This window comes from Mobula hypostoma, chromosome 6 (assembly GCF_963921235.1).
Source record: "Mobula hypostoma chromosome 6, sMobHyp1.1, whole genome shotgun sequence".
Lineage (NCBI taxonomy): Eukaryota > Metazoa > Chordata > Chondrichthyes > Myliobatiformes > Myliobatidae > Mobula > Mobula hypostoma.
Window position 1 is genome coordinate 138,355,925 of NC_086102.1, and position 21,034 is coordinate 138,376,958.

General features: G+C 39.8%; 1 protein-coding gene across 3 annotated transcripts; it reads right to left on the reverse strand.

Annotated features, from left to right (window-relative positions):
* Positions 1 to 833: 833 nt before the first annotated feature.
* On the reverse strand, positions 834 to 20,316 carry LOC134347659 (uncharacterized). 3 transcript variants are annotated; one of them, XR_010018224.1, is made up of 6 exons: positions 19,990 to 20,021; positions 19,605 to 19,729; positions 16,836 to 16,958; positions 8,959 to 9,528; positions 3,216 to 3,389; positions 834 to 2,021 (listed from the first exon to the last, which is right to left on the reverse strand). XR_010018224.1 is itself a non-coding variant. In XM_063050028.1 (6 exons), the coding sequence occupies exons 1-5, from the start codon at positions 20,312 to 20,314 to the stop codon at positions 3,228 to 3,230; spliced, it is 1,071 nt and encodes a 356-aa protein (XP_062906098.1). In that variant the 5' UTR covers positions 20,315 to 20,316; the 3' UTR covers positions 834 to 2,021; positions 3,216 to 3,227. The 3 variants fall into 3 exon arrangements, 1 of the variants encoding a protein (XP_062906098.1); XR_010018223.1 differs by lacking the exon at positions 19,990 to 20,021 and adding an exon at positions 19,830 to 19,900; XM_063050028.1 differs by lacking the exon at positions 19,990 to 20,021 and adding an exon at positions 20,224 to 20,316.
* Between the last annotated feature and the right edge of the window lie 718 nt (positions 20,317 to 21,034).

Consider the following 21,034-nt stretch of genomic DNA (forward strand, 5'->3'; position numbering starts at 1 on the left):
CCAGGAATATTGGATACCATCAGTTTTAGCATGGGGTCAATAATTCTGCAGTGATGAACTTAGAGCACTCTGTATTACTCAGGACACTGTAATGTGTTCTGAGACCAAGAGCTGATGCACGACTAGGCTTATGAAGTGGAGCTTCTATTTGGGGCAGCATCTGCTTAGTACCCCAAAGCCAAAGTAACAAGTCCCCAAAATGGTTCAGCACCCCATTAATGAGACATCTGCCTGAAACCAACATTTCCCTCTGTGTCTATTTTACAACATCATTGACCTTTCAGCCCCGTGCTTGCTCCACCATTCAGTAAGATTATGGCTGACCTTTTACCTCATTGTCTCTTTCCTGCATTAACGCTGATTAACCCTGCATTCGTGTTGACATTAATAGGTATCTTCATTTAATCTTTTCGCAATTTAATGCCTTTGCTGGGAAGCGAGTGGCTTAATATCTGATTATTGCAGCTACCATCGCTTTACCCAACCATTCATGACCTGACAAAAGGTGAGAAACTTGTTCCACCTTGTGACACAAAGAAGATGATCAGTGGATTAAACACCCATTAGATATTGTACTTGAGCCTTATTGCAATTGATGGCAATGGCAGAATTCATGATTTGATGAGAAGCGGTGTTTACTTATTTTTGGAGCACCAATCTTCTGAAATGAATTGAGCTTCAAGACTTATTTCTTCCCATTAATAAAAGGTCATAAGACATTCAGAAGGTTCTGATAATTAGATTTGTATTCAATACAAGAATTAAGACAACTATTAGCATTAAGATAGCTAAAAATCTTACCATTTAAGGAAATAGATAAATATCTGAATTGGTTGTCACCTTTATTTGCTGAACCCAGGGATCAGATGTTTAATCTCTCAACAAACAATGGATTATACCTCTATTTTTGGCATTTCAAACATTCTTGCATTAATCACCAACACCAAATTATATTCTATGCAAGCAAACTGGAAAATATTTTGATTTCAAGCTGCTATAGGGCAGTTTCCATCCAGAAAGATGCAGACGCATGATATGAACTGTTCCTGATTGGACTTCACCCAATTTTACACATCCCTACATCTTGCTGTGCATCATTCAGAGAAGACACTTCAATGGCCGATGGACAGAAACAACAAATTCTTTATTAAAAGGAAATGACAGAGGCTGCAGAGGAGTGAGAGATGACTATCCCAGCAGAAATGCGAGTGAATATCCCAGCAGAAAAATGCACTCTAAAGTTCTCTAACTGTGGAAATTTTATATAAAGAGCAGAAAAACCAATAACCTAGAGTGAAGTGTTCCTAGTTCTTCTGAGCCTGTTCCATGACCGTAATACAAAACATCCTACAGTTGATGGCAACGTGGATGGAAATGAATGTTATACTGTACCATTAATGAGAGGAAGATGTCAGTAATGTTTACATGAATCTCTCATGAATGGAAGGGAAGGGGAAGGGAACGTCGACTCAGACCATGAGAGGCCTGCGTCAGGCGTTTTCATGCCTTACAAAGCGCAGATTGGAAGTCTGTGTGAGGCGCCTTATGTGGTTAAGGTCCTTGCTCAAGGACACAAACACGCTGTCACAGCTGAGGCTCGAACTAGCGACCTTCAGATTACTAGATGAATGCCTTAACCACTTGGCCACGCGCCCAACACATGAAGGAGTCTGGTCCAATTTCACAAATTACGTGCTTTCATTAAGGAATGCTCACCACCAGGCAGCTATGCCCTGAAGACAGACATAGCTAAACCCAATAATATGATTCTACTTCTTATTCAAGGACATTAGGAATAGAAAATAGCTCAAACTAATTAGTTTGCACATCAATGAACAACAAGAACTTTGTAAATTCCATTGAAAGCTATTGCATAAAATACTAATGATTTAATAGCACACTACTTGTAATTAAAAATGAAACATTATGTGTAAATTTACGTTTTTATGACCAATAATTTTATTCATATGGACTAATTCTATTTGTCTTCGTATCTTCATCCATTGGTTTTACTATAAAATCTGAAATTCAAATTGAAAAGTTTGTTTATTTCAAGCTTTCATCAGAGGTATAAACCTTCCCATTATTTAGGGCATCTTCAAGAGTTGGTGCATCAAGAAGACAGCATCCATCACAAGGAGTCGTCATCTAATGGGACATGCTCTTCCCACCCCCCACTCCCCCATTACTACTCTTGGGCAGGAGTTACAGGAACCTAAAAACTCTCACTCATTGATTCAGAAACAACCTCTTCCCCTCTGCCATCAGATCTCTGAATGATACATGAACCCATAAACCCTACCACATTATTTCTTATATTTATGTTGTAATTTATTGTAACTTTTATGCCTTTATACTGCACTGCTGACATGGAACAGCAAATTTCACTTCATTGAAGTTATTAGTAATGAAAGTGGTTCTGAATGATTCTCATAGCTTCAACTGAACATTAATGTATCATTTTTCAAAATTCTTTTTGGTAATCATTTTCCTTAAGTAACAATAAATGAAATTGTCTTCCCCTTGGACATATGTGTGTAGAAATTGACTGCTTTTGTGTGTTTGTCATGTAATATTAATTGTGTGAACATGAAATAAATTATTTAATTTGAAATGCTTTTACTGCAAAAAAATCAAGAACAAATACTCAGAAATTTCAACTCCATTCATGGGCAGTTGGATGAGTAAAGGATATTAAAGCAAATGATGATTATGTATTTCATTTCCATATAAACATATTTACAAGATCTCAATAGGAAAAATGGATTAGTGAATGAAAATCAAGAAAACTACGGAGGCTGGAAATTTGAAAATAAAAAAAAGAAAAATGTTGGAAATACTCAGCAGATCAGGCCATATTTGTGAAAAAGATTTACCACAGTACATAATTACCTATTTAAGTGTTTATTTTACTTTTATATCATCTCAATGTGTACTTAAGAATGTATAAATAATTGTAGTTTTATACATATAAAAAAATGGAAAAGGTTATATGTGTGAAAAAAGTACATGATAATTGTGAACTCCTTATCCAAATAAAAATAAAATTAAAAAAAAAAGAACTGGAATTAGGATTTGTGCTCATTTGAAGGATAAATATCAGGAAAACTCAACTGGGTGAGATGGCCTATTTTATACAATAAAGTAATTACACAAATAAAACAAAATGAGAATTTCCTTTTCAGAAGTTGACAAATAACTGAGTTGATACTTACCAAGCCTTCATTTTACTCTCCATTTTCCTCTGCCTTGTAAGCTGTATTTGTAGCATAAGTACTCCTATATGGACTGATCAGTTGTCTTCTATTGTAGTGAGGACTCCACCTCCTCCTATTGCCCCTTCTCCAATCTCGTCTCCTCCTGCAGTTCCAATATCTTCTCCAGCCAAACTTTGAGGATAAAATGTTTTATTTATACAGTTACCCAAAAGAAAATAATGCCCTTTTTCTGCTGATGTTTATGACAGCATCTTTGAATCTGCCTCTGCTCAAAATAACCACATCTTATATGCAAACAGACCTGTCCATTTTAAGCACCTGATTGTCAGAATGCATTGATCAGATTGAACCTCCATTAGTTAGCTTATGGAAGTTTTCATGATGTGGCTCTGTAACTGCATGCAATATATGAATTAATATATTTTAAGCACTTAACAGGAGAACATAAGCATTATGTTCTCAGTAATGTGTGGCCTGATTTTCATAAACTCCTTGATGCAGGCTATTCTATAATATTGGGACAGTTATACCATTACCCCAAATCACAGGCCATTCTGGGACACGTTCTTCCAACGTGCAATCTAGTGCAGGTTTCTGTTAGAGACCTGGCCATCTGCTCATTGTTGCAGCCGAGTATATATTAGGGTAGTGACACTCGTAGAACAGCTTTGGTGTGGCCCCCATTCTCAGACTCACCAGCTGTTATAGCTGTCAGCAAGATTGGATTGATACAAATGTGTTTCATAGTCTCTAACATTAGAGAACAGCCTGTACCTACTCAAATAACTGTAAAGTTAAAAACTGTTTTTATATTTTCATGCAAATTGTGATCTAACTTAAATGAACTAAAAACTAAAACCTAGCAACCAATTCTTCTCAACAATTGCAAAGAGCTTGTTATAGTTGCACTAATTTTATCATAATGCATAAGTTTAAAAAATAATAAAAACACAATGTGGCTTCTGTGCAGGTATGTTGAGAATTTCCTGAATTTTCTTAACTTTATTTTGGATTTGTAGTTTTAGTTTTTTTTACTTGGTATATCCTCAGCTGATAGATTTCCCGGTCTGAGAGATGGGAAACCATCGCTGTTGGATTCCATGATTAATACACTTCAGCTACTTAAGCCCACAGTGGCATTGGACAGCTACTGAGAAATGGGACTTAGTCCTGGTGCATGTGCTGGTGCTGGGGTGGCAGATTTGCCTACTGTAAGCCACAATACCATATTCAGGTCACTGTCACTGATCATGGCTCATAGGTATTTCTGTCCAGGTTTGCTTTAAGTTGGTCCAAAGCTCCCAGCATCAGTAAAACTCATAGGCTGAAATCTGTTTTGATGTCAGTACCATGCTAGAATTCTCAAAGGAATTCATTCCAAAGGTTATTTAAAATAATGCTGGTTAAATCCGATACCAACAAAATCTGATGATAGGAAAGCTTTGTGTGCCACAGTTTTCCCCTTAGACTGTGGGGCAGGGATGGGATGAGATGCTGATGAGAGCAGTGAGTCTAACTAACCTACAATAATGTGGTAAAAGCAAGTTAATAATTGTGAACAGATGTATCAATGAATTTAAGGAGCTTGAATGATGGATACAGAGCAGGTCACCTTGTTCTCATTAAATGTACAGTATATCCTTTGCCATGTGAGAAAATATGGAACACTTCTCACACTCTTGGGCTGTGTTGTAGCTGGGTGAGCTCAACTCTTGGTTCTGAGTATGAGCCAGATATGTTATTACTCAAACGCACCCACTGGGAGTAGGATGTGGAATTAGAAATAATTGAGAGGGTGAAGCAGCACTGGAGGAAGAAATAGTACATGTGAAGAGAAGGAGAGACAATACAACAAATCCAAGACAGCTATCTGTTTATATACGCCATAAAAGTACAATTGTATCAACCCCAGCCTCCTCTACACTGAGCTACAGATTATCAAACATTGTATGTACAAAATAAATCTTCTCAAATCCCCTTTGAAATTCCTTCCTCTATCTTAAACATATGCTCTCTTGATTTCAATAAGTAATCTAATATTAACAAAAGTGCATCAGCTCAAAGATCTAAGTCCACCAACATTTGTAGAACATTTGTAGGTTGTGAAAGTTGCTGTGAAAAGTACACAGAGACCTGAGCTTCAAACATAGATGCATAGAGCACATTGGTGGAGAATTTATGAAGAGCCTTTATTAAAGATCAACCTGGCTATACCATCTAGTCCAAGTCACTACATTTAAGATTTTTGTGAAGGCCTTATGTAGGGTGCCAAAAATGTTCAAAAGGAATGGTTGAAGATGATGGGATTATTCTCCTTTGAGCAGAAAAAGAAAAGAGTGGAGATGATAGAGGTGTTTAAGATAATGAGTCATCTAGAAGGCAGTGTGAAATTGTTTCCATTGAAGATAGACAAAAAAAATTAAGATGAACAATGAAAATGCCAAGGATATCATGACTGTAAAGTCTGTTACTTCTAAAATGCACAAGAGGTTCAGTCGTTAATGGATTTCATAAAGAAAAGAAAATTGAAGGCCTAATGGAAAATGATGAAGGGCCGAGATAACATATTGTCCTTACAAAATCCAATGCTATTTTTTGAAGGGATCCCTGTGCTCTGACCGTGCAGTTAATGTTAGAGTCATAGAGAAGTACAGCACAAGTAAAGGCCCTTTGTCTCATACATGATCATGCCGACAAGCTGTGTGTTCAAACAAACCCCACTTTTCCAGAACTTGGACCAGAACAGGTCATGCATATACCTGCCAACACCCTTCTTAAAAGCATCTGTTATACGTGTCTCAACCACTTCCTCTGGCAGCTAGTTCCATATATCTCCCGCAAGCTGTGTAAAAATGTTTCTCCTCGGATTATGATGAAATGTTTTAGCTATCCCCTTAAACTATGTCTTTTAGTTTTCTTTTCCCAATCTTGGAGACAAAACAAACTGTTCACCCTTTCTATCCCCCATGTGACTTCACTTATATCTATGAACCCACCCCTCAGTCTCCTCCACTCCAAAGATGAAAGGCTCTCCCTATATCTCAGTGCCTCAATTTATGTCCAAGTCCATGTAAATCTTTTTTGCATTCTTTCCATTTTAATCACATCCTTCTATAACAGCATGATCAAAACTGAACGCAGTACTCCAAGAATGATCCAAAAAAATCTGTTTTGTACAATAGTCTTGTACAATAGCAACGTAACCTCATAACTTCTATATTCAACACTCTGATGAATGCTACCATGTCAAAAGCATTTTTCACCTGTGATTTCACTGTAAGGGAACTATGCATCTGTACCGCATGGTTCCTCTGTTCTACAACAGTACCCATTTAATGTTAAACTCTTGCTGATTTATCTTTACAAAATGTAACATATTTCACTTACCTAGAATAAATTGTACTTACCATTCCTCATCCTACCCAACCAATCAAGATCCCACAAAAATCCTTAATACTCTTCTTCTCTGCCTATGACACCACCTATTTTAGCGTCATCTGCAAACTTACAAACTATTTCTTAAGTGTTCTTCATATAGCCTCATCCATATCATTAATTTAGTTGACAAATTACAATGGGCTCAGCTCTGACTGCTGGGGCATACCATGAGTCACAGACCTCCAGTGTGAAAATCATTCATCCACCTGTTTCCTACCATCCATACAATCTTGTATGTAGTTTTCTAGCTCTCCTTGGATGCCATGCTATCTAACCTCCTGGAGCAGCTCACCATGTGAAACCTGATCAAAAGCCCTAGGAAAATCCGTATACACCACATCTATCACCACCCTTCAATAACCTTCCTCAGCACTTGATTAAAACCATTAAATCAAGTGCTTAAAATATACTCTCCTACACACAAAACTATCCTGGCTACACCTAATCAAGTCCTGCCTTTCCAAATGTAAATATTTCTTATCCCTCAGAATGCTTTCCTGCAATCTACCTATGATGAGGTTTTGTCCATCCCTTCTTAAATAATTTGCTATCCTTCTGTCTTCTGGAACGTTGTGTAAGTGCTCTCACATTTTCTTCTTCCATAGTGTTGTGGATGCACCTTGTCTGGATTCAGAAATTTGTCTGCCTTCTTGCATTTTAACACATTCAACACTTCTTCTACTGTAATCTGGACATTCCAGGATTCATTTAAGCTTCCAAGACGTGAACTTTTGCAATCAGCAGCAGAGGGTTGTCAGTGGAGTATATCTCCAAACTTAAGATCTGGGACTCGACACATACCTTTGCAACTGGATTCCTGGCCTCCTGACCAACAGACAACAATCTGTAAGGATCAGCATTGAAACCTATGCCACAACTACTGTGAACACACTTGTGCCCCACAAAGCTGTATCATCAATCCCTACCCTACTTCTGCAACACACATGACATGTCCAGATTCTACTCTAACTCCATCTATACATTTTCAGATGATCCCACTGGTGTGGGCCATATTACAAATGAGATGAGTCGGAGTACGGGAGAGCTCAGTGACAAAGTGTCATGACCAGAACCCTTCTGTCAAAGACAGCAATACAAAATATCTGGACATTGACCTCAGGAAAGGTGTGGTGCACAAGTTCCTGCCCACACCAATGCTATTGGGTTGAGAGGGTGAGAATTTCAAGTTCCTATGGGTGAACATCATCATTAGTCTGACTTGGTCCAGCCACATAAACGCCACAGCCTAGAAAACTCACCAGTGCCATTACCTTCTCAGAAGGCTAAAGGAATTTGGCATGAGCCCTTTGACCCTCTCTAATTTACATCAAAGAAATGTAGACAACAGAAAAACATATGCCTGGTTGTTATTTATCAAAGACACCTCAATTTTCAATACCATCATACCCTCAAAATTAATAATCACGTTTCTAAACCTGGGACTCTGCATATCCCTCTGCAATTAGATCCTTAGCTTCATCATCATGAGACTCTAGTCATTACTAATTGGTGATAACATCGCCTCCTTGCTAACAATCAACACAAGTGCAACTCAAGGAATTGTACTTAGCGACGTGCTCTACTCTCTCTACATTCATGACAATGTGGTTGAGCACATCTCACCGCCATTTACACATTCGCAGATGATACAACTGTTGTTAGTAAATCTGAAATGGCAACAAGAAAATATGCAGGAATGAGACAGATTGGTTGGTTGAGTGATGTTGCAATAATATTCTTGCACTGTGTCAGCAAGATGAAGTAACTGATTGTGGACTATATTTCTCACTGCTTCAATACAACAGCAGCAAAATTAAAGACCACATCCACCCCAACAATTTTCCCTTCTCCCCTCTCCCATGCTCAGAAAACACAAAATCCTGAAAGCATCAAAGGCCTGTCCCAATGCAGGCAAATAGGATTGGTGTAAGTGGGCATAAAGGTCAGCGTGGACTTGTTGAGTCAAGAGCCCATTTCCCTGCTGTACAGCTCTCTGACTCTGCATTATGTTGCCTACCTGACAGATCATTTACACAGACACATAAGCAGGCACGGAATGGAGGGATATTGACCAGGTGTAGGCAGATGGGATTAGTTTGGTTTGCCGTCACGGTCAGCACATTGTGTGGAGGAGAGCCTGTTCCCGTGCTGTGCTGAAATAACTTTTAAGTCCTATGGCTCTATAAAACAGTGTTCAAATCAGTTCCTCTATTTTTACATTGGAAGTTAAAAATATTAAATATTTATGCTATTGTTTTTGCACACATTCTCACAATAAATTCAATGAAAATCCATGAATTACCCTTCTTGAACATCTTTCTGATGATTCACTACTTTCAGAGGATGATGACGATGATCGATTTCTTGTTGTTGTTGTTGTTGTTGTTGTTGTCATCCTCGTTGTTGATGTCATATTCACTGTTGAGGTTTGTCTAGTTGTTGGTGTGGTAGCTGATGTATTTGCTGAGGTACTGGATGGGTTTAGTGCAGTGCCTGTTGTTGTTGGTGTGGTAGCTGATGTATTTGCTGAGGTACTGGATGGGTTTAGTGCAGTGCCTGTTGTTGTTGGTGTGGTAGCTGATGTATTTGCTGAGGTACTGGATGGGTTTAGTGCAGTGCCTGTTGTTGTTGGTGTGGTAGCTGATGTATTTGCTGAGGTACTGGATGGGTTTAGTGCAGTGCCTGTTGTTGTTGGTGTGGTAGCTGATGTATTTGCTGAGGTACTGGATGGGTTTAGTGCAGTGCCTGTTGTTGTTGGTGTGGCAGTTGATGTATCAAGTTGGTCTGTTGCTGTGGTATTTGCGCAATTAATAATGACACTACGAACTCTGTCCTCTTCGATTAGGACTCGGCCTGTACAATCAGCAGTCTCCTGTATACAGAATGTAATTCCATAAAACTTTCAAAGCAGCAGATTTGTAATTACCATCCTCAGAATATTGACCTATTGCTCATAGGCATCAGTTTTAAGTGGGTTATTCCTATAGGCATTGTTTTATCGTCAAAGTAAGGTCCCTTAATGGGGAACGCCTATGTGTGACCTTGTTTAACTTGGGGAGGCTAATGAATGGGCGGCCTTGACAGATCAATGTCAGTGTCCAGTAGCATGGAGTGAAAGATGACTGAAAACCCTTCACTGCGGCAGTCTTTCTCCACTCACACTGCTATTGTGATATGACATCATCTTCCACCAGATCCACCGTTAACGTTGTGGATGAATTGCTCTTTGTCTAGAAACTCTTCCTTGACTTTACCATCATGGGTGACCCTACCACGAGCTAAACTCCAGGCAGCATCTCTCTTTGGATTTCGGGAACCCACTTGTCTCTCCACCATGACAAGGTGACGGTTCTCGAAGAGGTCAGGGTGAGTAGCATATGACACACTCTAGAGACACTTGTATTTGTTTATCCGTTGAAAGTTTCTCTAAAAAATGCAATACTCTTAGCTTTGCAGTGGGCTCAAAATATTCATGAGCAATCACATATTTAGAACAGTGAGCATGAGCTATAAAAAGTTTTGTAACTTTTCGGAGGGCTTGAGATATCATGGATTATTAGACTCTTGGCAAAGGCCTGTAATAAGAAATGAGGTTTAAGCAGAGTGACCATTGTGGGAGTGTCTGTTGTATGAGTGGACAGTGTTAGAGTAGAGAGCTTGAGGCTTTGGCTCAAGGTGCTCCAGTGAGAAGAAGCAAAGGCTATGATAAATTTCTGGTAAGTTTCTTTCCTTGTTTCTTTCTTTGTCTATCGGTGTCTACCCAGAATAGAAAGAATGGATCCAAGGTTATTTGTGTGTTCCTCATGTCAACTGTGGGCGTTTTGAGTGACCACCAATCTCCCTGATAACTACATTCGTGTGAAGAGTATCCAGCTGCAGTATTAGGGAACTGGAGCTACAGTTGGGTGCCTTATAGATCATACAGAACATTCAGGAGGTGATATATAAAGGTTACAAGGAGGTGGTCACCCATAAGCTGCAGGAGGCAGGTATCTGGCAGAATGTCAGCAAAGGGGAAGGGAATGGGCAGCCAGTGCAGAGTACCCCTATGGTACTACCAGAGTAAACCCTCAGCGACTTAGGTCTATGGCATTGAGATTGGCTTTGAGGCTCTGAAGGGAAGTGGGGAGACGAGGAGTGCAGTGTCCCAAGGAAAGGAATGGCTGCTGGATGTTCAGGAATTTAGATGTTTCGAAAGGACAGTGGAAGCAGTAAAAGAGGTGAGGGAGTGTCATTTCTATTGAGGGATAGGATCACAGCTACAAAAAGGGAGAACGTTCTGGAGGGATTTTCAACTGAGTCAGTGTGGGTGGAAGTCAGAAACAGGAAGGGAGCAATCATTCTATAGAGAGTATTCTATAGACCCTCTCACACAGAGGAACAGATCGGGAGACAGATTTTGAAAGGTTGCAAAAACAAGACAGTGAGAGTGACATGAAGGAGCTGAAGAATGGACTTAGGAGAGCTAGAAGCTGGCATGGCAAGGACTTGGAGAGTAGAAATAAGGAAACCCCCAAGGTATTATACACATATGTGAAGTACAGGAGGATGTAGGATCGATTAGGAATAAAAGAAGAAACATTTATCTGAAGTTGGAGGAGGTAGGGGAGGTCCTTAATGAATGCTTTGCATCAGTATTCAGCAGTAAGAGGGACATTAATGTGTTTGAGGACTGCATAAAACAGGCTGATATGCTAGAACGTGTCAATGTTAAGAAGGAAGATATGCTGGAACATTTGAAAAATATTATGATAGATGAATCCCACAGGTTGGATGGGATACATGACAGGTTACGATGGGAAGTGAGGGAAGAAATTGCTGCACCATTAACAATGATCTGTTCACCCTCACTGTTCACAGGAATGGTACCAGATGATTGGAGGGTGACAAATTTTATTCCTTTGTTCTAGAATGGGAGCAGGGATAATCCTGGGAATTATAGTCCAATAAATCTTACTATAGTGGTGGGCAAATTACTGGAGAAGATTCTTAGATACAGGATTTATAAACATTTGGAGAAGCATAGTCACATTAGGGATAGTCAGCATGGCTTTGAGAAGGGTAGGTCATACTCACGAGCCTGACTAAATTCTTTGAGGATGTGACAAAGCACAATGATGAAGGTAGAACAGTGGGTTTGGTGTATACGGATTTTAGTAAGACATTTGTTAAGTTTCCCATGATAGCCTCATTCAAAAAGTCGTAGGCATGGGATCCAGGGAAACCTGGCTATATGGATGCAGAACTAACTTGCTCATAGAAGACAGAGCATATTTTGCCTGGAGATTGTTGTCCATTGTTGTTCTGAACTGTTCTAGACCCCTGCTCTTTGTGACTTGGACAAAAAAGTTGAAGGGTGGGTTAGTAAATTTGCAAATTACATGAAAGCTGATGGAGTTGTGGATAATGTAAAAGTTTGTCACATGTTACAGAAGGATATTGACAGAATACAGAGCTGAGCTGACAAGTGAAAGATGGGGATCCACCTGGAAAAGTGTGAAGTGATTCACTTTAGAAGGCTGAATTTAAAGGCAGAATACATGGTTAATGGCAGGAATCTTTGCAGTGTGGAGGAACAGAAGGATCTTGAGGTCTATGTTCATAGATCCCTCAAAATTGCCACACAATTTGATAGGGTGGTTAAGAAAGTGCATGGTGTTTTGGCAGAGGATTGAGTTCAAGAGCCATGAAATCATATTGCAACTTTATAAACCTTGGTTGGACTACACTTAGAATATTGTGTTCAGTTTTGGTCATCTCATTATTGGAAGGATGTGGAAACTTTAGAGAGGTTGCTGTGGACATTTACCAGGATGCTGCTCGGATTAGAGAGCATGTTTTATGAGGATAGGTTGAGCGAGCGAGGGCTTTTTTCTCAGGAGTGAAAGGGGATGAGAGCTGACTTAATAGAGGTATACAAGTTGATAAGAGGCATTGATTGAGTGGACAGCCAGAGACATTTTCCAATAGTGGAAATGGCCAGTACAAGGGAATCATAATTTTAAGGTGATTGGGGGAAGTTATAGAGTGGGATGGATATCAGAGGTAAGTATTTTACACAGAGAATGGTGGGTTCATGGTAAGCCCTGCCTTGGGTGGTGATAGAGACAGATACCATAGGGGCATTTAAGAAACTCTTAAGTAACAGCAAAATGGAATGGCGTGTAAGAGGGAAGGGTTAGATTGATCTTAAAGTAAATTAAAAGGTCGGCACAACATCCTGGGACAAATGGCTTGTATTGTTCTGTAATGTTTTATGTTCTATGTTCTATTAATCTCCTTTTTGTGAGCTCATTGACTTTCTTGGTCAAAGGAATTGAGAATCAATGGTGGCATTGGAGTCATACATCTGCTAACTGTGAACAAGATTTTTTAAACGATAATTTAGTACTTTTATGGTTACATTACTAGTGTTAGCTTTTAAGTGCGAGATTTAGTTCAATAGTTGAACTTAAGAGAAGAGGGTGGGATCAGATCAGTTGCTGAGGGTGATAGTCAGACAGGGGATAGAGAATCAAGATCAGGAAGCCTCTAGCTAGAGTGATCTCCGAGTTGACTGCAGCTCTATGGCAGATCCCACTGGGAATCTGAGAGAAGGTGTGACATGAGGAAGTGACACTTTGAGAAAGGTAAATTATTTACAAATTAGTGATGGATTCAACAGAGCGCCTCCAAACCAGTAACTGACGCATTTACAGATCCAGGCTAAAACGGGCAGCAGATGAACTACTGATCCCAGGTGGGTGGTGCAGGGTTGGAACCATTTGTTGCCCCCGGCTGCTCCGCATCCATTGCAGGCCCTTAGCAATAGCCCCCAATATATCAAAAATCAAAATGATCAAAAATATATATCTGGAAAACACTATCATTTTGAAAGTGGCTTTGTATTTCTGCTCTTCAATCACTGAGGTCAATCCAATTCCAAGGCTGCAGATAATTTAAATATTCTGTTGCATAACTCTGGTATATATTTATTCTCATATTCCTTAATAAGAAAAGGAATCCCATGAGGTTAACAAACCAGTTGTTATGGGGCAAGAATGGGTGACTAACGGTCTGGTCACCAAACGTTGTATGAGAACTAGGTGCATGAGATTGCATTGGGATTCATCATTGGGAGATACTGACACACACCATCTGGAATTTGAAAATCAGAAAGCTACAGATGCTGAAAATTTAATGAAGATAGTAGATACTGGGAGAATATGTACCTGTTTCCAGATGGAAGAAGCTATCTTCTGACTCTTTTGAGTCAGTACAGGTGGAAGTCAGGAACAGGAGGGGAGCAGTTACTCTATTGGGAGTATTCTATAGGCCCCCTGGTAGCAGCAGAGATATAGAGGAGCAGATTGGGAGGCAGATTTTGGAAAGGTGCAAAAATGACAGGGTTGTTATCATGGGTGACTTTAACTTCCGTAATATTGATTAACATCTGATTAGTTCCAAGGGTTTGGACAGGGTAAAGTTTGTTAAGTGTGTCCAGGACGGATTCTTGTCACAGTATGTTGACAGGCCGACTCGAGGGAATGCCATACTAGATCTAGTATTAGGTAACGAACCGGGTCAGGTCTCAATGGGTTAGCATCTGGGAGACAGTGACCACTGCTCCCTGGCCTTCAGCATTACCATGGAAAAGGATAGAATCAGAGAGGACAGGAAATTATTTAATTGGGGAAGGGCAAATTATGAGGCTATAAGGCTAGAACTTGCGGGTGTGAATTGGGATGATGTTTTTGCAGGGAAATGTACTATGGACATGTGGTCAATGCTTGGAGATCTCTTGCAGGATGTTAGGGATAAATTTGTCCCAGTGAGGAAGATAAAGAATGGTAGAGTGAAGGAACCATGGGTGACAAGTAAGGTGGAAAATCTAGTCAGGTGGAAGAAGGCAGCATACATGAGGTTTAGGAAGCAAGGATCAGATGGGTCTATTGAGGAACATAGGGTAGCAAGAAAGGAGCTTAAGAAGGGGCTGAGAAGAGCAAGAAGGGTGCATGAGAAGGCCTTGGTGAGTAGGGTAAAGGAAAACCCCAAGGCATGCTTCAATTATGTGAAGAACAGAAGGACGACAGGAGTGAAGGTAGGACCGATTAGAGATAAAGGTGGGAAGATGTGCCTGGAGGCTGTGGAAGTGAGCAAGGTCCTCAATGAATACTTCTCTTCGGTATTCACCAATGAGAGGGAACTTGATGATGGTGAGGACAATATGAGTGAGATTGATGTTCTGGAGCATGTTGATATTAAGGGAGAGGAGGTGTTGGAGTTGTTAAAATGTATTAGGATGGATAAGTCCCCGGGGACTGATGTAATATTCCCCAGGCTGCTCTACGAGGCGAGGGAAGAGATTGCTGAGCCTCTGGCTATGATCTTTATGTCCTCGTTGTCTACGGGAATGGTACCGGAGGATTGGAGGGAGGCGAATGTTGTCCCCTTGTTGAAAAAAGGTAGTAGGGATAGTCCGGGTAATTATAGACCAGTGAGCCTTACATCTGTGGTGGGAAAGCTGTTGGAAAAGATTCTTAGAGATAGGATCTATAGGCATTTAGAGAATCATGGTCTGATCAGGGATAGTCAGCATGGCTTTGTGAAAGGCAGATCGTGTTGAACAAGCCTGATAGAGTTCTTTGAGGAGGTGACCAGGCATATAGATGAGGGTAGTGCAGTGGATGTGATCTATATGGATTTTAGTAAGGCATTTGACAAGGTTCCACATGGTAGGATTATTCAGAAAGTCAGAAGGCATGGGATCCAGGGAAGTTTGGCCCAATGGATTCAGAGTTGGCTTGCCTGCAGAAGGCAGAGGGTCGTGGTGGAAGGAGTACATTTGGATTGGAGGGTTGTGACTAGTGGTGTCCCACAAAGATTGGTTCTGGGACCTCTACTTTTCGTGACTTTTATTAACGATTTAGATGTGGGTGTAGAAGGGTGGGTTGGCAAGTTTGCAGACGACACAAAGGTTGGTGGTGTTGTAGATAGTGTAGAGGATTGTCGAAGATTGCAGAGAGACATTGATACGTTGCAGAAGTGGGCTGAAAAGTGGCAGATGGAGTTCAACCTGGAGAAGTGTGAGCTGGTACACTTTGGAAGGCCAAACTCCATGGCAGAGTACAAAATAAATGGCAGGATACTTGGTAGTGTGGAGGAGCAGAGGGATCTGGGGGTGCATGTCCACAGATCCCTGAAAGTTGCCTCACAGGTAGATAAGGTAGTTAAGAAAGCTTATGGAGTATTAGCTTTCGTAAGTCGAAGTATAGAGTTTAAGAGTTACGAGGTAATGATGCAGCTCTATAAAACCCTGGTTAGGCCACACTTGGAGTATTGTGTCCAGTTCTGGTCGCCTCACTATAGGAAGGATGTGGAAGCATTAGAAAGGGTACAGAGGAGATTTACCAGGATGCTGCCTGGTTTAGAGTGTATGCATTATGATCAGAGATTAAGGGAGCTAGGGCTTTACTCTTTGGAGAGAAGGAGGATGAGAGGAGACATGATAGAGGTGTACAAGATAATAAGAGGAATAGATAGAGTGGATAGCCAGCGCCTCTTCCCCAGGGCACCACTGCTCAATACAAGAGGACATGGCTTTAAGGTAAGGGGTGGGAAGTTCAAGGGGGATATTAGAGGAAGGTTTTCTCAGAGAGTGGTTGGTGCATGGAATACCTCGCCTGAGTTAGTGGTGGAGGCAGATTAGTGAAATCTAAGGGACTAATAAACAGGTATATGGAGGAATTTAAGGTGGGGGGTTATATGGGAGGCAGGGTTTGAGGGTCGGCACAACAATGTGGGCCGTAGGGCCTGCACTGTGCTGCACTATTCTATGTTCTAAAAAATAAAGAATATTTATACAAATCAATAGTTAGCACGAGTGCTGAACAGTGTGTCGGTACATTCATCCAATCCAATTTCCACATGACTGTGAGTCTCGGTTCTCACTGCCAAGCAATTTCCCTCCCCACTCACTGTTTACACAACAACATTATAACCCTGCAAAGTTGCCCCTATAATGCAAGGTAACAGACAGTCGCTTTAATAGTTTCTGCTGTGTGGGAGTCCTCAGGAGATGTTAACCAGGTGAGGACTAATCTTCACACGTTCCCTGTGAGATCACAGCACTATGGAACCACGGGGCCAATAGCCCCAGATGACAACAGAAAAGAGATTGGCAAACTTTGTAATACTTACAGCATCTGAGATGGGTTTCAGAGGACACTCTGCCAGGTCCAAAGTAGAATTCTTAGCACATTCAGTTTCCTGGACACTAATAGCTATGTCCAGCAGGGAAAAGCCATTTGTTAGAGGAATGGTCTAAAAAGAAGAACAATTTTATACTCAATGAATAGTATTTAAAAGTATTTGCACATTGTTTTCCATCCAACTGTGTCATTTGAAATCCCTGTGCATTACCACAATGAAGTGAAATGACTTGATATGTCTAAGGATGGTATCCAGTATAAGTTACAGCAGTGGCCAGTATCAGGAGGATCTACAATATAATTCCTTTCAATAACTCTTGTCCTAGTGATGTTAGACTCACAAGTTTATAGTCAGTAGGCATTTCCAGCTGTCCTTCTTGAAAAGAGGTACCACATTTACCATTATTTCCTTGCTTCAAGTTCAAAATTCATTTTATTTGTTGATACTTATGAAAAAAAAACTCCTTTAGGCTCTTACCTGTGTCTTACTGCCTCAAAGATCCTACTTTTTCCATGCTTATCCTTTTGTTCTTAATATACTTACACAACTCCTTCAGATTTACATTAATCCAGTCCACCTATGATATTTTGTGCCACTCTTTCCCTTGTTAATTTCTTTAATATTATTGACAGTCCTGTACCACCTGTACCTGCCATATGCAAGCTTTACCCTCTTATTCAACCTTTGCTATCCTTCAACATTCAGGGTTCCTTCTACTTCTTACCCTTGGCTTTAGTACCTACTGGGAGATGTTACCCTAAGTGCTCTCTCTTTCTCCTTTGAGTGCTTCTTCTCGATCAGCAGTAGATCAATGGAAAATCTATTTCACATTTACAAAGATGTTAGAACAGGGAAGTTCTATTATTGTGTTAATAACCTAAATTTCATGGTAAGAATTTCTCAAAAACATGAGAAAATATATGACAACATAAAATCACTTACTTGGACACAATTTACAGTCAAGTATTGTGAAAGTTATAGATATTAAAATATCAACAATAATAAACCTTTGTCCTAATATAAGCAGCCTTTACAAAAGTGTCATTTAATGTTTCTTAACATCAGAATAAAGATAACAGGAGCAGAAGGGTTACATGATTTGTTGAATTTTATCCATCATTACAAGAAAACATGGTTGATCCTTTATCCCATCCACTTTTCTGCACAATTGCCTTTTTCTTTAAGTCCCTATCAACTCCTGCATTCAGTGGAGAGCCAGATGGAGATATCCACTAGATAGGAAAGTCCCTTTTCTTTACAGCCCTCATTCAAAGACCAAGAGCCTTGTAATTTATTGTCATTCAGATGAGATGTACACTTGCAGTTTTGCATTTTGCTCTGCTTCTGATATTCAGCTGCTCCTATAACTTCTGCACAGATAATCTGTTTTCAAATATTATTCAGCAACCTCAATTTTTTATTCTAATAATTCTTCTTAATATATGATAAGCTTCAATAACACTGACTCTTATTCTTTTAAGCTGCAGTAAGTATTTTGTTGTATTCAATTTCATCTGATTTACAAGAATGCTGACTGCACTTGAGGGCTGGAGTTATAAACAGAGATTGGGCAGGCTTGGCCTTTATGCCTTGGAGCATGCAACACTTTGGAATGACCTTATTGAAATGTACAAAATAATGAGTGGCAAAGTTAGGGTGAGTACAACTGGAGAGGTCCTATACAAATACACCAAGATATTTTTACTCCACTCTCCCACCCAGGTCAGCATTTCATTTGCTTTTCTAATTGTTTGCTTCACCTGCAGGTTATCTGACACTGTTTGTAAAAAAATAAGTCCAAATTGCTCTGAATTTTGACATTGTTTATTTTAAATTTAAAAAATATTAAATTTCTCTATGTTTATTTCTAAAATGAATAAACTCACTTTGTCACTTTTAGTACTTTCCAGGTAAATCATGACATCTGTCCACATATCTTTGCAGTTCCCACTCCCTCCCCACCACAATCTTTTTGCTTTACATTGTTTTGCCAATTTGAAATTATTTACCCACAGGCATTAATACAGGATAAGCGTACATATAACCCCATAAGCAACATTTTGGTATGCTGTATTAACAGCCAGCCAAGCTGAAAATGGTCCTTTCCTTCCTATGCTCTATATTCTGTAAGCTGAACAATCTTCCATTCTCTTAATATTCACCCACCAGTTGGTGAAAACCGGCCAGCGGATTATCGGCACCCAATTGCCCACCATTGAGAACATCTATCATTAACGCTGCCCGCCTGCAAAAAGCATTATCAAGGATGCATCTCATCCTAACCATGGACTTTTTATTCTCCTCCCAGCCGGTAGGCACTACAGGAACCTTCGCTCTCGCACCAGCAGGCTCAGGAAGAGTTTCTTCCCTGAGGCTATGACCCTGCTGATCCTCACATCACAGCACTAAGCAGTACTGCATCCATATTGGACTGTCTCAGTACTTTTATATTTGTATGCTGTAGCACTTACTTTTTATTCGCAGTTATTTTGTAAATAATACTATTCTTTTGCACTTCTGGTCAGATGTTAATTGTATTTCATTGGCTTTGTATCTGTACTTGGCACAATGATAATAAAGTTGAATCTAATCTAATCTAATATGCTATGTCCAACCTTAATAGCTCTTATTTTTGACTGGTGAGATCTAATTTCCCAAAAGATGATCACTACAATTTCATAAGAATGAACTCTTGTTGATGTTATTTAATACTAGGCAAGTGATAAAAATGAATCAGTAAAATTTAATAGCACTTACCTGTACAACCTCACACGATTGCACAGCAAAGATGTTACTGATTGCATATTCTTCATTCGCCCTTGTGATTGTGGCATTTAGTGCCAGCTCTGCCTCTGGAGAGGCTGTCTCTCCACATGTTTGTGCTGTGACAAAATAAAAACAGATTTAAAGAACAAAATATGTTTGATAGCTAAATGTTTCTGCCTCAACCTCCCCTCCTTACTATATTTCTTTAAAATCTACCTCTTTAGTCAAGTGTTTCTTATCAACTGCTCTAATCACAATTTTATGCAGCCCTGTAAGTAACATTAAGATATTTTAGAATGTAAAATTATACTTGCTGCGTTTTTGTTAGATTAATATTACACAGATTATCAGAACAACAAACCATAGTCCAACACACACAAAACTCTGGAGGAATTTCACAGGTCAGGCATCATCTACAGAGGAAAATGAATGATTAACATTTCAGGCCGAGTCAAGTCTGGGTGAAGATCTTGGCCTGAAACATCCACTGTTCACTTTCCTCCATAAATGCTGCCTGACCTTCTAAGTTCTTGCAGCATTTTGAGCGTGTTGACACAGATTTCTAGCATCTGCAGTATCCAGTTATTCAACAGCAGTTTTCAATACTTACCAGAGCAGTAGAAAATCTGGACTGCAGCGAAAATAAAGATGATGCTTTTCATCTTGTTTGCATGCAGTGTTGTAAGGTGCACCAATCTCATTCCTCTCTGCTTGCTGGTTCCACATTTATACACCGTGACCCTTCAAATGTATTGCACAAATTATGCTACAATGATGCAAGTCAATACCAGAACAATTACTCATCTCCTTCATTTCCTGGAAACTCTTACTAATGAACAAAATTTTTAAAGAGCAATCTATTTTGCACAGACTATGGTGTCAAATTTCTGTTTGGCAGTCAATGCAATCCAGGGTGCTAACAGCAACAGACTGAAGATGTGGGAACTTTGAAGTACAAGAACTCCGGGATGCGGAAGCCATATTGTGTGGTTCAGTAACGTTTACCCATGAAGGGAACTGGCCAAGGTTGACTGGAAAGGGACACTAGCAGGAAGGGTAGCAGACCAGAAATGGCTGGAGTTTCTGTGAAAAATGAGGGAAATGCAACACAGATATATTCCAAATAAGAAGAAATTTTTGAATGGAAGGAGGACACGAAAGTGGCTGACAAGTGAGATCAGAGCCAAAGTAAAATCAAAAGAGAGGGCATATAATGAAGCCAAAGCTAGTGGCAAGATAGAAAATTGGAAAGCTTTTAAAAACTTGCAGAAGGAAACCAAGAAGGTCATTAGGAAGGAAAAGGAAGGAAGGATAATGAAAGGAAGCTGGCGACTAATATCAAAGAAGATACTAAGAGCTTTTTTAAGTATATAAAGGGTAAAAGAGAATTGAGGGTAGATATAGGACCAACAGAGAATGAC